Below are 16,340 nucleotides of genomic sequence, written 5' to 3' on the forward strand. Positions count from 1 at the left end.
TTATGAAGAAAGGGTAAGTCCAGAACATGAGCCTGAAGAGCAGGGTAGGAGGAAGGCTCCAGCTTGGGGTCACTCTGGTGCCAGGTTCAGGGCAGTGAGACCCATTCCAGATGTTTCCATTGCTAGAGAGAAGACTTTACCTATGCTATTGGGTGGCGACAGGGCTGGCCAGAACATGCTGGGAAGCGGGTCAGCACACGAATGTTTCAGTACCTGCAGCTGAGCAGGACAGTGGTTCTTGTTTTTTTTTATTTGTTTAATTTTTAAAAAGCTTGCTTATTTATTTATTTATTTATTTATTTATTTATTTATTTATTTATTTATTTATAAGAGAAAGAAAGTAAGAGAGAGCAGGGGAGGGGCAGAAAGAGAGAATCCCAAGCAGGCTCCACACTGTCAGCACAGAGCCTGACAAGGGGCTCGATCCCACAAACTGTGAGATCATGACCTGAGCCGAAACCAAGAGTTGGTCACTTCATGGACTAAGCCACCCAAGTGCCCAGGATGGTGGTTCTTAATCCTGACCACACATTTCAATGATCTAGGCTCCACCTGAGAATTCCTGTCTGTCCCTCCGGAATGCAGCTCAGCCCCATTTTCAAACAGCTTCCCAGGTGATTATAATGTGTCACCATCTTCAGTTTATTCTTGAGCTTGGGATTGAGCCAGCATGGGAAGAACTTTGAGATAAAGAGGGCTAGGGGATATTCAGCCCTGGCATGGAGAGGGCAATAATTGCTGGAATCTGTGAAGGAATTTGTTGGCTTGCCTCGGAAGAGCAATTCTCATAACATTTACCAAAATGAAAATCCTGATTAATTCTGCAGGTTTATAGCTCCCCAGAGGCTGGAGGAAAACATCCTTTGGCACTAGAAACAAACTTTATTCTGGCAGCATAGATAATTTTGCAAACCCTAGAAACTGAATTGACATATTTCCCTGGAATCCCAATGTACTACATCCATAGAATGCAAAGAAACGGGGTCACAGTCAATGTCTCACACTGCCACCTGGACCACATGCTTCTAGGGACTCTTCCCGGTCTCTCAGCCCTTTAGTTCTGGGTTTCCATGATGATCTGGGCAGATGTGGTTTTGGTCAGCCCAGCAGTTCTTCCTTTGGGGAAACTGCCTCTGTCTCATCATGTGCAGTGGATAGACTGTCAGTGATAACAGTTAACATGACCTCAGCCTGTAGGGACATGATCTGGGATTACACAGTAGCACAAGCCCTGGAAACAGTGATTGACTCAAGAGGAAGCCATGGAATTAAAAAACGTCCAATTAGGATTATTTTCAGGATTAATATATGGATGATGGTCAAGTTCTGTCTTGAAGATGCAAAGTTAGAAAATGTGAGTCTGAGTTTATCAGTTGCCATTGTCTTCATAATTTGTAGATCAAGAAACTTGTTTGTAGAATGAAATCTAGTAGAGATGAGGTAGAGAAGGAGGGAAAGTGAGGAGAAAGAGAAAGGGGGAGAGAGAGAGAGTTGCGGTGTGGACAGAGAGTTCTGGCAACAATATGTCTGGTTTCAGGCCTCCGGGCTCTGGAACTTTCAGTCCTGTGGGCACTCCCTGCATCCTTTTAGGGTTAAGCTCCTTGGAATTGGGTTTCTGTCCCTTGCAACAGAAAGCATCTTGACTAAGACCAACAGTTTCTCGCCGACTTCATGAGAAGGTGGGAGTGTGGGGTATGCACTGGAGAGTGAGGCAGGCGTGATCAAAGAGTTTGTGAGGAAGCTGTCCTTGGGATGTCCAGGTATCCGTCTCAGGGTCGTAGCAGTCAAAGGAGGCCAAGTCCTCGATGTTGCAATCTGTGGTCAGCCGCCGCCCACCCGTTACATAGATCTTGTTCCCCATCACCGTGGCCCCATGGTGCATCCTGCGGTCTTTCATGTCTGCACACTTGACAAATTTGTTGGATTGAGGGTCATAAGCAAGAATCCTCCTCGTGTAACCTGAAAACCAAATGGCATATCGGCAAGCTCAGTGTTGCTCACTTGGGAATGGAAGGCTGCAGTCTGGAAACATGGCTTATCTCTGCCATTGCCCAGTATCAAGGCTGCACTCTGAACTAAGGTGTAGTATGCTTTGGTAACCTGCCCAAGGTGTGGGCACAGCTGGGGTTTGGACTCCAATCTGTCTGATTCTGGCCCCTGAATCCTTAGCCGCAAGTTAAGGCAGCATTATATTAGGAGCAGCCTCCTGATTTCAGTGGCTTTCTCAGCCTCAATGTCATTTTCATTTCTTTTACACACTCCCCACCTTCCCCAAGAGCCTTATCAATCCAGAGAAGGAGACTTTGGGAATTCAGGAATGATTTCCACGACAGCCCTACCTGGTCCCTACCAGTCCCCACTTTTAAGATCCCCATTTTACAGATGTGCAAATGGAGGCACAGAAAAAAAAAGATTAATAAATTGCCAGAGAGTATACAGCCAGTGGCAGAGTCAGGATTTGAACCCAGGTCTGACCCTAAAACCAGTCCTCTTGACCAAGACACTATACTGCAATTGCAGAGAGATTATCTCTTAATGGCTGATATTATGAACAGTAGCAAACATTATTTTAGTATTTGCCATGTACCCGGGAGAGTGCTAAGTGCTTTAGATATATGAACACATTTTATTATCACAACAATTCTGTGAAATAGGTATTATTTCATTCCCTGTTTATAGATAAAGACAGGGAAAAACTTCTGGATGAGAAAAAAACTTTGCCAAGTCGTCCACACTCCCCTAGTTGGATGGATGTGCTTTTAACAGCACTGTTTTGTAGAACAACATCTGTCTATTAGTGACCCGTTTTCCACGGGAGATGCCAAGTTTGTGTCCAGCCTCACGATCCTCTGTTCAAACTCACCTCCCACGATGACAATACGCTCCCCCAGCACCACTGCAGGGGCACACACATTCTTGATCATTCTCGTCTCCATTTTGAACCATGTGTTTCTGGAAATGTGGTAAACCTGAGGGAGAAATATAATCATGGTGCTGCATTGTAAAGGGATATATATTTTTAAAAAGATAGAAGTAGTAGTTAAGAGAGTGAAATAGGAGTGATTTTTTTCACTTTTTCCTAGTTTTTGAAATGTAGGTAGGTATAATACCTATTATACCAAGCAATATTGATATATTGGTATATACTAAGCAATACTGATATATTGCTATCAATAAGATATAATTAAATAACAGAAAGAATATATTACTAGAAATTGGTCTTTATGTGAGCCCATGAGATCCTTGGCTATGTGTCTATAGAATGGACCAAGAGTTAGGCATTGTAGTATGTGTTTTCTTACCTTGCTTGGAACATTTTTTTTTCTTTTAATGGGAAATGAAGCAACTTGGGTATTCATAAAACCAATGATTTTTCAATCATTTCTATTTCCAGCTCATGTTTAGGTTTCTAAATGTTCCAGTGTATCAGAGAGGGCCTCAGAGCCAAGAATACATTTGGGGCTAGGAGAGGAAGGCTTTCGAACAGTTTGTGCCTGAAAGTCACTAGAATCAGAGAGGAAGTATGAGAAAAGAAAAAAAGAGCATAGAGGTGGGGCAGGACTCCTTGGCCATGCTCTGAAATAGAGTCACAAATCATGATTTCCAGAACATGTTCCCCTCAGTCTAAATAAAGTTCAAATATCAAATATATATTAATTCAATGTTAGCAAAATTTAACACAAGAGATTTAGGATGGACTCATATAAGAAAAGAAGGGGCAAAACATTTACCTACAGAAGAAAATGGCAATTCTTTCTATATGAAGTATAATTCTTTGCTGGCAATTCTTTCTATATAAAATATAATTGCCACCATATGAAAGACTCTATGTTTTGTTAGTTTACCAAATTTGGTCTTCACAATCATCCTGTGAAGTAGGTACCATTATTGCCTCCATTTTTTTCAGATTAGATTGAGGCTTAGAGGGGTTAAGTGACATGTCCAAAGTCACACAGCTAGAGTGAGTGGAACAGCTGGTCTGGTTGACCCCACCCGGAGTCCATGTTCTTAACCACCACACTCATGGCTCTGCCTGGGGCCATGTAAGTGTTGCCTTTCTTGATGGAGCCTTTGAGACTGGAGACCTCTTAAGGTCTCTGTCGGTTCTTGAAGTTGGTGAAGCATAGAGGAGGCCATGTGCTAAAGACAGAGGCAGTCTTGATGGCTGTTAAGCCTCATGGTTTCATCTGAAAATACGTAGGTGACACTTTGGAAAGTAGGATCCTTGGAGCAAAAGCAAACACTGAATGAGTAATTGCCTCCTGACTTTCTGTTCTCTGTCAGCTTGGGGTATGGTTTCAAAGATAGATTAAACAGTTGCTCATAATCCTCATAATACCCCTAGAGAGGCTGGGGCAAGGATAACAAAAGATGGTCTTTGACCTGTGGAGGAAGTGATGTTATGGTAAAGGATTTGCTTAATGCCCTCCAGAAACAGAGGTAGAAAGAAGGCCAGGGAGAAAGGTACACATACACACACAAAGTGCACAGTAACCCCACTGCGGTATAGTTCCTCAAAGAATGCATGCCCGCAGAAGAACCATCCATTAAAGAAAACTCTGAATCTGTGCCAGAAAATCCAACCTATTCCATCAAGCAACCCCCAGCATTGATTTTACACTCTATTTGAATGAATAAAAATTTCGTATCAAAGTTAATGCTAGGTAGACAATAAAGGTTTCCGTGAATACTTTTCCCCTTTCCCCCTTCTCACTACGGCAGTATAAAAGGATCACTCATTTGTTAGTGGATTTTTTTCTGCCTTTGCAAGAGTCTTGCTTGATGGTACTATGCATTTTTTGATGTGCCAGCTTAAAAGCTTTTCTGAGCCTTGTATTTATTCTTAGGAAATCAATAACAATTTTGCAATGTGAAATACTTAGCATAGTTGTTGACTTTATTTTGAAAAATATTTTTTAAAAGAGGGAGGGGCTCTAGCTTTACATAGAAGCACTTTGTTACATCTGAATTGTGTGGCCAGAGCTTGGTGGAGAGCAAAACATGTCTCTCCTGGCTCAAATAAATCAGTGGGATTTGGAACAGACTCAGAATCTGCCTAGATGGTCAGGGAGGAGCTGAAAATATGGGCTGGAGAAGTGAAGGCAAGAAAAAACAGAAATTAAATTGGAGCTTTTCACTTTTCTCCATCTCCACTGGCACCAGCTTAGCCCAAGCCACCAGTCACCCTGGCCTGGACCTCTAGAACAGTCCCCAGCTCTCCTCCTGTTGTCCACTTAGACCAGTCCTGTCTCCCCAAGCTATCTAAAGGGAACTTCTAAAAATGTAAATTTGATTACTTCAGCCACACTGTTCCTCTCAGGCTACGACCCCAATTCCTTGACAAGGTCCAGAAAGCTGGCCAGGTCAGCCTCATCTGCACAAACACCCATCCCCTAAGAATGTTCCAGAATTTCTATAGTAGGGCCTCAGGGGCAGCAGTCTGGGTGGAGAGCACATGGGGACTAACCCCCCAGCCCTGCCTGGCATACCACCTTTCTCCTCCTGCTCTGTGTTGCAGCTACATTCTCAGGCTTTCAGTGTCTCCAGTCCATGGGCTGTGCCCCTTTCTGCTTCAGGGCCTTTGAGCAGCTGCTCCCTTGCCCAGCTTCACCACCCTGCCCTCAACAGAGGACTCTGCCTCTGCTTAGAGAAGCTTCCCGTCTCCATCCATGTCAGATCCTTCTATCCACCCAGGGGTTCTCCCTCTTCATTTACTCCCCTTCTCTCTTGCCTCTCTGTTCAAGTCAGCAGACCAACCTCGAAAGTCACACCATCCCCGATTCCTTCTAGACTGGTTTAAGGCACTCCCCATGCTCTTAAAGCACCCCTCCATTTTGCACCTGAATTGCAATTGTCCAGCAAGCTCCTGGAGTGTAAGTGCACTTTCTTCCTCATGCCCACATCCCCAGGGCTCTTACCATGGCTGGGGCTCAATATAGCTCTTGAATAAAACAAAGATAAGGAATTTCCTTATCTTTAAAGATAGGCTCATTATTCAAGTTTTTCATATCATTAGGTAAACTGCAGAGATTAGAACTTGCATGAAACACTTCATGTTCTGACATTTTGGCCTCTGTTAATAATACTTCTAAGAGAGCTTGCTAGTGATATTAGCATCTACTTATCATTTAAGGCAAGGTTCCCCAACGTGGCTGCAACTGAGAATCTCCTGGAGATGTCTCTGATGTGTAAATGTCAGGACCCCACACAAAGAGATTTTGATTCCGCTGATTTGAGGTTGGGTTCCCAGGGATTTGGTCATGGACTGTGGACCAATGCTTGGGAATCTTACAGGGCCTTGCTGAATTGTTAGAAGCATCTGCAAAATTCCTATAGAATTCCACTATCAGACATTCAGTGTGTTCTAGCTTGGACTTTCAGATATACTAATTTTTTCCTCCAATGAAGATAAACTCTTTGTGTACAGGGATTGTATTTGATGTTCCTTTGTATGTGTTAATCTTATACAACAAGAATTCATAAATGGATGAAATCTTGCTGAATTTAAACTTTCTTCTTTCCTTCCTCCCTTCCATCCTTCCTTTCCTCCCTCCTTTACGCTTCCCCTGCAAATGATAAGTGTGTATATATGTATTATATGTATGCATGCATGTACTCAGCATGCATGTATACACACGTGTATATGCATGCATGTATATACATGTGTGTATGTATGCGTATATATATGCATATGTGTATAAGTATGTGTGTGTGTGCATGCACTTGTGTGTATGTGTGGGTATACACTCATGCACTTACATGATGGGAAGGACCAGTCATTTACCTGGATAAGGCGCACAGGATTCTGCATGATGTCCTCTCCCCCAAAAAGGTAGAGTCTTTGGTCTTTCACAGCGACTGCAGGGTGGAGAACCCCCACTGGCATGCTGGCCATACTCTCCCAGATGTTCAAGATGCTGTTGTATCTCTCCATGGAGCCCATGACTTCCTGCCCTTCTCCAATCCCCCCAATGGAAAAGATGAAGTTCTTATGGGTAGTGCTTTTATGCGAGTAGCGGGCGACCAGCATGGGCTGCCCCAGCCTCCACTGATTGAGCTTCAGGGAGTAGATGTAGATGTTGTGGCTGGGCATGTTCTTCCCTGTGCCGATAGCCATGCCTCCCAGCACATAGATGCTGCGGTGCAAAGTGACAGCTGAGGCCTTGTACAGCCGGGTCGGGAGTTTGGCAAGGTTCTGCCACTGGCCGGTCTGTCTGTTGTACAGCAGAACGTCCCTGGTGGTCTGCTGGCTGTCCTTCCTTCCACCCAAGAGGACGAGGAAATCTTGGTAAGAGGTTCTTGGGGGGACATGCCATGGAGGTTGGAGGTCTGGGGCACTGGTGGCACTGTGCAAAGCAAACATCTGCCTCTTGGCTGTCTCCAGGATGGTCTGGCATGAGGGCGAGGACTGAAGGAGGGCATTGTTGGCGATGAAATGGTGGAAGAAGGCCGGGTGGATGTACTGAAGCCTGACTTGCTTGAATAGCTCCTGCACGTGTCGTTTCCGGGCCTGGAGGTCATGCTTGACCCAAACCATGAGGGCCTCAAACACCTTTTCCTCCTCCGCACAGAGCCCGTCGTCCCCCAGATAGTCTCTCAATTCCAAGACGCAGAGCTCCTTCAGGTCTGCCGATGCAGCCACCTCTGGAAAACACGTCAGGGCCACCTCCCTGGCTTTCTTCTTGAGGCTCTCACAACTTAAGATTTCAGAGAGTCTGATCATGCCCAAGCAGTTGCCGGGGGTCAGCTGGCTCTGGAGGTAGGAGGAGCAGGCCTCCAGAAGCTTGGGATACTGTAGCATGGAGGCTGCCTCCATCAAGGGCAGGACGTTCTCAGCCGTGATGCGCACCTCCCCAGTGTACACATACGAGATGATCTGGTCCAGAGTTGGGGGGTCGATGCCCCTCAGCTGGACTTTGGGCTCGCTTCTCTCCCGGAAGTTGCTGCAGAACATGGCCCTGAAGTAGGGGCTGCTGGAGGCCAGCACACTTCGGTGGCAGGGGACCTCCCAGGTCCCGGTACAGATGCTCACATCAGTCAGCATCCTGTTTTGCCTTAAGCCATTGAGCTGCCTCAGTAAGTCAGAGGAGAAGTCATGGTCTTTGAAGAGCAACTCATCTGGCAACTCCTCATCCATTCTACAAGGTGGGGAAGAGGTCCCAAGGGGAAGCATGTGCTGAAGTGTTTAACTGTGTTGGCTCCAAGACTTATAGCATCTATGTCTATTCACCAAGATGCTTGTGGATAACGCCAAGAATGTTGCTTAGTGAAGACTGGAAAGAGAGGCCACCTACACCCAAGACCTCACAGCCAACACCTCTCTTTTTGGTTGTGATTACTCTCAAAGGTAATAGGCAAATAGCATCTTCAGATAATCTGAGAAAAATGAAAAAGAACCACCAATGTTGTTGGAAGTTACTTGATTGTCAGGGGCTTAATTAAATGTGAGCCTGAAGCAAAGTGACAGTCCATGCATTTGACCAGCCGAATTCTGTGAGCTTCTCAGCATATGTGTTATTTAGTAAACCCATCTAAGCATCTTTCTGGGTGTTAGTCATTCCCCAAGGATGTCATTCTGGGGGCGTGGCCCTCGGGTAACTAGACAGTACTAAAGGATGAAAATGGGCCTTTGCAACTTATTTTTTAAAACATGATTTCAGACAGTCTTTGGGGTTTTGTTTTAAACATGTGATAAACAGAAAGCAGAGACCAAACAGTACCCTGGGCAGGGTTTACTGGATGACATCTGGCAGTCTACCCACAGAAGAATTAAACATTAGAGATATTTACCTTCATTTGCTGCAGTGACATCCACTGATGATGCCTGGTCCGGCTGGTCCCTCCGGAGAGCTTCCACCTCTGGATCCAAGTGAGACCATAAACCCAAGCCTTTCCTTCAGTTGGCAGATGATTTGTCCTGGGAGAGTTCTGGATTTGTTTATGCTAACGGTACTTTCACAGTTTTCTAGAACTTCGGGAAAGAAGCACTGGGCAGGGAGACAGTGTATACATTCCAGGGCTAAGAATAGTTGCATATGTACTTTCCACTGTTATGACATGTGACTTTTCAGTTGCCTTTTGCAGCAACCCGAGGGACTGTGGGGCCGGCGCATGCCCACATGCCTTGTTTCCTTGGCAAGTGTTTACGTCGTCATAAATAGATCTGGAGGAACAGCTTCTCTTAGAGAAGACTTTGCTGCCCACTTGGACACATCCTGAGTCCCTTGTCCTAAAAGTGCCTGGGAATTCTAGATGTTTGTAAACAGGTTGCTGTGACCTGGGGAGAGTCACTGGCGATAGTTTGGGGCAAGCTGAAGGTGGTGGATGGCCTTAAGGAAGCCGGAACATGGGCCCAAGAGTACTGGTCGGTGGGTTTCTTATTTCCCATTGTCTGTTAGCAGGATTGTTGGAGAGGGCTATGATTTCCTCCTGCAGACTCCGAGGTGATGGAATCTGTGACAAAAGTTGTTTTTAATATTTGTGGGGCACCCTGGAGTCTCCAGACTCTGGAAAACACAAAACTTTGTTGGTTTTCTGTTTTCTCCCATCAGGGAGTCTTGAGCTGGACGCAGGAGGCAAGGCACATCTCTCCAGGGTGTGCCAGAGAGGGAGGGGAAGGGAGGAGGGAGGAAAAGGAATAAGCAAGAAGAGAAGGAAGGAGGCAGAGAAGGGAGAGAAAGGGAGGGAGGGAGAAGAAAAAAGAGAGAGGAGGAGGCAGCCCCCAAATGTAAGAATCAGAGCCACAATGGACAGCTAAGGAACCACAAGGTTGATGCCAGCTCTGTCCTGCCTCTGCCCCCAGGGAGATGCTGATTTGACTGCACCAGCAGTGAGTGGCAGGGGAGCCTGGTTTTCTCAGTCTTGCTCACACTGTGGCAACAGCCTCTCCATATTGACTTTTTCCTTTGCTCCCAGTCTCTCTTCCTCTAATACAATCACCTTGAATAACCAGCAGAGTAACCCCGAGGAAGGCAAACTGGAATCTGCCAGTCCCCTGCATCATGCCTTTCAGTGGCTCCCCGTGTTGGCAGGATGAAGCCCAGACTTTAGCAGGAATCAGATTGGTCTGCTGCCTCCCTGGAGAACCATCTCCTGCTGCGTCTCTCTCCCACGTACATTTTTTATTCTAGCTCTAGTAGACGAAGTGCAGATCTTTATATGTGCCCGGTCTCTGTTGGGGAGGCTGGGCGGGCCTGGCCTTTAGGGTACCACAGAGCATGGTGGAAGGAGGGGTATCTCTCTTGTTAGTTGCAGATCACAGAGTGGATCCTACCCCAAAGAGTCTAGAAGATCAAGGTCAGGCAAGTAAAACCATAACATGTCATTAGGGCCAGACGCCCAGAGGCCAGAACTAGGAGCAGAACACCTGAGCCAAGGGGGTCAGAGACCCATCGGGGTACATGCAGGGAGCTGGAGAGAAGAGCGGTTTAATAGCTATCAGAGCTGGTGATCATTTCTGCACTTCTGAGCCAAGCTGGCGATATGACAGGCGAGTAGCCAGATTCCTTAAAAGGTCCGAGTCCCCTCTGTTTTGTGCTTCTGTGCCTTTGCTTGCTCTCCCCTTTGCCATCTCTTCCACTTTCGCCTCTGAACTCCTAGTCATCCTTCAAAATTTGATTTGTAGATCAGCCTCTCTGAAAGTCTTCCTTGACCCTCTCACATCATTAATTCCCCAGCCTTCTGTGTTATTTCCATTCCTATTGCATACTTCTAACATTACATGCCTCATTCCCTCAGTGCAGTCACGTTTACCTGACTGTGCCCCCCGTCTTAGAGTGGCAGTGTCTGGACAGCAAGAACCTTGTCTCAGTCGTCTCTCTATCCCTAGTGCCTAGCACGGTGGCTGACACATAGTGGGTAACTTATGTATAGTTCTTGAATTGAGCATAGCAGAATGGAGACTAGGGAAAGAGGTGGAGCACTGTTGGGTGGACTTCATACCCCTCCCCCCTCACCATACAGGTGTAGCAGGGCCTTCCACGTGCAGCTTGGCACATGTCCATTAGACTTCAATGTAAACAGCGCTCTGGAGCCATCTGGATGTCCCTCATTTCAATAAAATCCAATAACGTGATAAAGAGAAAAGTAAAATAACTGCTTTATACCACAGAGCAAGAATTATGAAGCTCAAGGTTGGGAGCTGATCTTCCCAACCCCGTGCTAGTGCTTTAGTCCTTGGCCTCAGAGTCAGCACAAGGGAAAAATAACTTTTTATTGCTCTGAAATACCTGCATTATTTCTCTTCCAGCTAGTGATCAAGCCAAGGGTTTGTTGTGAGGGCAATAGGTAGGGATTTCTGGGAGTGAACAAATACGGCGCCATCCATGGCAAGCATCTTGGAGCTTCCTCTATGTTCCCTAATTAATTAGAATTTCTGGAATCCAGCCCTGTCAAGAGTTCAAATGAGCCCTGGTGTGCCGTATCAAGGTCTGACCAACTTTAATAAATCCTTTGGATCCTAAGGTTTAGAAAAAAATAGGCCCATTCCATTGGCCTGGCCTACTAAGAGAATTCTGACTCTGCATTAAACGTCTGGAAAAGTCAGGTTGAGTCTTGGTATTAACCTCATAGCAAACACACACAAATAACCCAAGTCCAATCCAAAAAGCATATCTACCACCCGCATGTAACCCCAACCAACCCACTTTCAATTCATGAATCTATTTGTCTCTGAGAGTTCTATACTTTTTGTCTTAACTTTGTGTCTTGACTTTCTCTGGAACACATCTTAGTTTAGGGTCTGAACATATGGAAACCTAAAATAAATGAGGACATTCAGCTCCTTGCCCCTCCTTTTGATGGAAGTCAGTACCATAACGAGTCAAGATGCAGGCTTTGGGGGCAGAAAGACTCAGGAGAATCAACATTTCTTCTCAGCATCCGTATGGTCTTGGGCAAGTGATTTATGGTCTTCCAGCCTTAGTTTATCATCTGTTAAATGGGGATAACCAACCTTGTCACAAAGAAATAATGTATGGGAAGCATCCAGTAAAGTGGCTGGCATAGTGTGTACGTTCACAGTAAATTATGCTTAGTATTATATTGTTACTCGGAAAATAATCTCATTAGATTCCTATAGGTCTTGGTGCCTAGTTTTCAACACCTAATTTGATCTCCTTTCACTCTACCTCTTTCCTTTGCCTTGAACAGTTTGCTATGCTCCTCATTATCTACTCAGCCTTCAGGAATCCTGGATTTGTTCCAGTCCAGGTTCTGGCATGAACTGACTGTGTGTCTTTGGACAAGTCACTTAACCTCTCTGTACTTACTTTCTCACCTGGCTGTGACGGTGTGGGCCAGGTGACATCTGAACCCTGCCTTTTCCAGTTCACCTTGTGGTTTGTGTCCTGATGTGGCCAGAGAAGAAACTGTTAGAGGCTGTACCTCAGCAAAGGGACCTCCTCTGAGCTTCCGTACATCTCTGGCCTGAAGCCAGAAGCTCTGGCCTCAACGCCAGTCAGGCTGCCAGCTGGTATTCTTTATTATTTTGCCTTTTTAAGTAAATTCATAAAGCCTTCAGTTTCCTCATAGAGTTTTGCGTTGACAATACAGGGCACTTCGCCTCAGGAGGCCTCTCTCCTGTCTGGGTGCCCTGGGCCCGGATTCCTGTGGAAAGGCAGGCTGATTCGAGTCAGCCACAGATCTGACAACTACAGTCTAGGAGGCCACAAAATGTGCTCCATCATGCCCAGGCCTCCTAACACCCTCTGGGGTCAGGCATCACTTTTACCAGCAAACCCTCGCTGTGGCAGTGCCCAGGAGCTGGGCTGCAAGAATGCACAAACGTGCATTTAAAGGCTTTGTGACAGCTTCTTGGTGACTGGAAGGCTGTCTCTGCTGGCACCAGAATATTTCCTGTTGCCACAGTCTGCAGATGAAGAGCAAAATGAGGTTTCGGTGAACTGGATCATTAAAAGCTGTAGGAAGGAACTTGACTCTTGCTATATGATTAAAAACTTTTCTGTGAATGTGAGTGCCTGTCTATCAGTGTCTGTATCTATCTGGCTGGATGTGTTTTTTTAAACCAGCTTGTGGAAAGCTGAACAGGGACTTTGTACTCCAGACAATGGCCAGAAGAGGATCTGCTCCCTGATCCCAAGGTTGCCATGACGACTGCCCTTTGAGAGCTACAAGTGCAACACTACTTTTACTAGGCCAGCAGTGCAAATGACTGCATCCACAACTCTTCCTCCACCCTGCCCTACCACCAGAAAATATCTTTTTTCCCCCTGGGAGGGCAGAGACGAAGTCAGGGCTGTTGGTGGCTTATTGGTATATAACCCAGCTGTCTACCCTGCCTTTTCCCACAAACTAAAGTCTGACCTCACACAACATTTATGCCACAGATCAGCTTTCTGGGCTCTAAGTCAAATTGGGAAGAAAGAAATGTGATCAAGGATGCATTCTTACTCTCCCATTTTAGCACTGTGAGTCACAAAGAATAATACACTGCCTTGGCCTCTCTGCTCCCCAGGGCAGGTGCCCCCTGATGGTGAGAGAGGCATTTAGGCAGGAACATTACTCCCTCCAGGCTCCTCAGCCGCGGTTTTGATTTGCTGCTGTGGTATAGAAGAAGGTGGGTGACCTGCAGAGGGAGGGTGAACTTTATTCCCTTAGAGGTAGGATTAATTAGGATCCCTAAGGGAAATGTAAATTGAGCAAGGTAAGGGTCTAATTAACTGAAGGTCCATTCATCTATCTGTCTGTCCATTTTCCATCCATCCATCCAACATCCATCCATCCATCCAACAATCTATATAGTAAGACACTAGGGAGACAAACAAGTCCCTGCCTTTGTGGAGCTTGAGTCAGTATAGAAAACAGATGAATAAGTAATTTAAATGTTCTAAGTGTTCTGAAGGAAAGCCTTACCCAGCCTTCCTCCTTCCCACCTCACGCACCACCCACCATGAATTCTAAGACCCCATAAATGGAGAAATTAAACATATATCTTTGAAAAGCTCTCATATCAGGCAAAATGTGTTTCCATCTCTCTCCTGTACCTCCTCGGGGGCAAGGATAAGTCTTAACTCCCTGCCTGCTTTTTAGGAAAGGTAGAGAAGTATAATGGAATTGGTTGACAGAGACTGATGCTGGAGACTTTTTGCTTACTTTTGACTTTTTCAGACTATTTATATTTTTACTAGTGGCTTTCTTTTAATTTTTTCCAAAAACATTTTTTAACGTATGTTTTTCTGGTGATCATAAGTAAAAACAAAATAATGCTTGTTGACTCCCTGCTAGGTAGGAAAAAGAATCTGAAACCCATTTACTTCTTTCTTCCTGGCTTTTGTAAAGATGACCCAGAATTTAAGGCCCTGATTATTATCACCAAATTACTTTATATTCTATATCTTATCTTTTATGAATGGCTTTACTATTTGCTTTTGCATCCTATTTATAACAATTATTTAGACTTAGCTCTGTGTTTGGCTGGTTTACATTTTCACTGCCAGTTTCCCCATTTTTAAATGTTTAATTCTGACTCATATTTTGATCAACTTGAGTTCATTAACTTGCAATAGTTTTTTAGAGAGAATATGAGAGAGGTGCATTTTTCCAAATCCTTCCTTATCAAATATTCTCTTTTCATTTCCTATCATCTACAAGCAACAACTTGGCTAGGTATATCATAGTTTAGGATCAAATATTTTTTTCTTCAAAAATTTCTGAAAACCACCCATTTTATTCTGGGAAGGCTACAGAGCTAGGGAGTAGAAACTTGATAATTGACAAATTTATATCTTTTTTTGTTTTTTAAACTCTTTTCTTCATCCTTTTAGTTAAAAAATGTTTCCGGGATGTGCCCAGGTATATATCCTTTTTAAAGCATATAAAATATAGCTGTTGATTTGCCTATAAATCATAGGCATTGATTTGTATACTTTGGCCTTCACTCAGCATAGGAAAATTTTCTTTAATTATATCATTGATTATTACTTCAATTGCATTTTGGTTTCTTCATGTACAACACCTATATATTTTTAAACGTGGCTTCCTCATGTAAATTTGTATCTCTTTAAATATTTACTTGCTTGTTCTTTTCCCTTACATTCTAGAACACATCCCAGATTTACCCTTTGTACTGTTGGTGTGCTTTTCACAGGGTTACTTTTTCTCTTTACTCGTCCTAATGCAGATTTGAAATATGTTATTGCATTTTTATTGCTCCAAAATAATCTCATGGCTCTTCTAGCTTTCTTTGTGGTTAACTTTGATCTTTATGGATTTCTGCCTATTTTACAGAAGAATGTCATTTTTCTTTCTATTGATGCTGAAGTTTTTGAAAACATTTCTTCTGGATATATACTTGGGTCTTCAGAATGGAGTTGTTTTCCTTTGTTCTGCAGTGTTTTTCCATAGTTTGTCTCTTTTCTTTCTTTATTCATTTTTTTAGTTAAAAAGACATAATTCTTTTATTTTATATTGCAGTAAAAGAAATTAACATTACAGAAATGGAAGACTAGAAAGGGGAATTGAAGAATGCCGCTTGAAGAACAATTGAAGAAAAATTTCCTGGGCTGAGTAATGGCCAAAGTATACAAACCAATGGCCATATTTTATAGGCAAATCAACATCTTGTCTAGTCAGCCATTTTATCAAGGCACATGATCAATGTGGTAATACAATGGAAATGATGGCTATTGTGCCTTGTTTTACTTAATCATACATTAAACAGACCTGGAAATTAATGGAACTATTACTCTTAAATCCTATTTACATTGTATATTCCCAAAGATTAAGTTTTACTTCAAAAAGTAAGTGTTAATATTATTTTCATGTACTATGGGAAAATACAAATAGGTTTCAATTACTGGGTGTTTAGAAGTAAGGAGTTTTACCTACTAATTCATCTTTGAATGAGAAGATTTATCCAGACTCAGTGATGGCCAACCAACAGGCTATATGTAGCTTGCTCCTGGAACCACTATCCATCCCTTTGGGTGCTACCAGAATATCCTTCTTATACTACCAGTTGGAGGGATGGCTGATTGTTCTTCCCATTCCCTCACTCCATTCTGAAGAATCTAGTGGCATCCATGTAGTTTGGCACTGCTGGATTGGGGTGTGATTTTATATCTCTACTGTATGAGAAACTGTAACCCTCAACTTCTAACAAATATCTGCAGTAGGCTCTTCCAGTCATCCCCACAACTTTTAAAACTTTATTTATACTGACTCCATTCCACCTTCAGGATCCAAAGGGACTCCTGGCAAGGACACTCCCCACCATTTTCCACCTCTTACCCTGTTGCTTGTTTGAGAGTTGCCATCTGTGTACAGATATGGAAAGATTTTGTGGTTTGTGTGTGTGTGTGCACAAACAAATGCACATGTGT

General features: G+C 44.1%; 1 protein-coding gene across 1 annotated transcript; it reads right to left on the reverse strand.

Moving 5' to 3' along the window:
* Positions 1 to 870: 870 nt before the first annotated feature.
* On the reverse strand, positions 871 to 9,204 carry KLHL38 (kelch like family member 38). Its single transcript, XM_007076827.3, has 4 exons — positions 8,791 to 9,204; positions 6,785 to 8,376; positions 2,864 to 2,969; positions 871 to 1,959 (listed from the first exon to the last, which is right to left on the reverse strand). Exons 2-4 carry the CDS (start codon positions 8,171 to 8,173, stop codon positions 1,670 to 1,672), a joined length of 1,785 nt encoding a protein of 594 aa, XP_007076889.1. The 5' UTR covers positions 8,174 to 8,376; positions 8,791 to 9,204; the 3' UTR covers positions 871 to 1,669.
* Between the last annotated feature and the right edge of the window lie 7,136 nt (positions 9,205 to 16,340).

The sequence above is a fragment of the Panthera tigris genome, chromosome F2 (assembly GCF_018350195.1).
Source record: "Panthera tigris isolate Pti1 chromosome F2, P.tigris_Pti1_mat1.1, whole genome shotgun sequence".
NCBI lineage: Eukaryota > Metazoa > Chordata > Mammalia > Carnivora > Felidae > Panthera > Panthera tigris.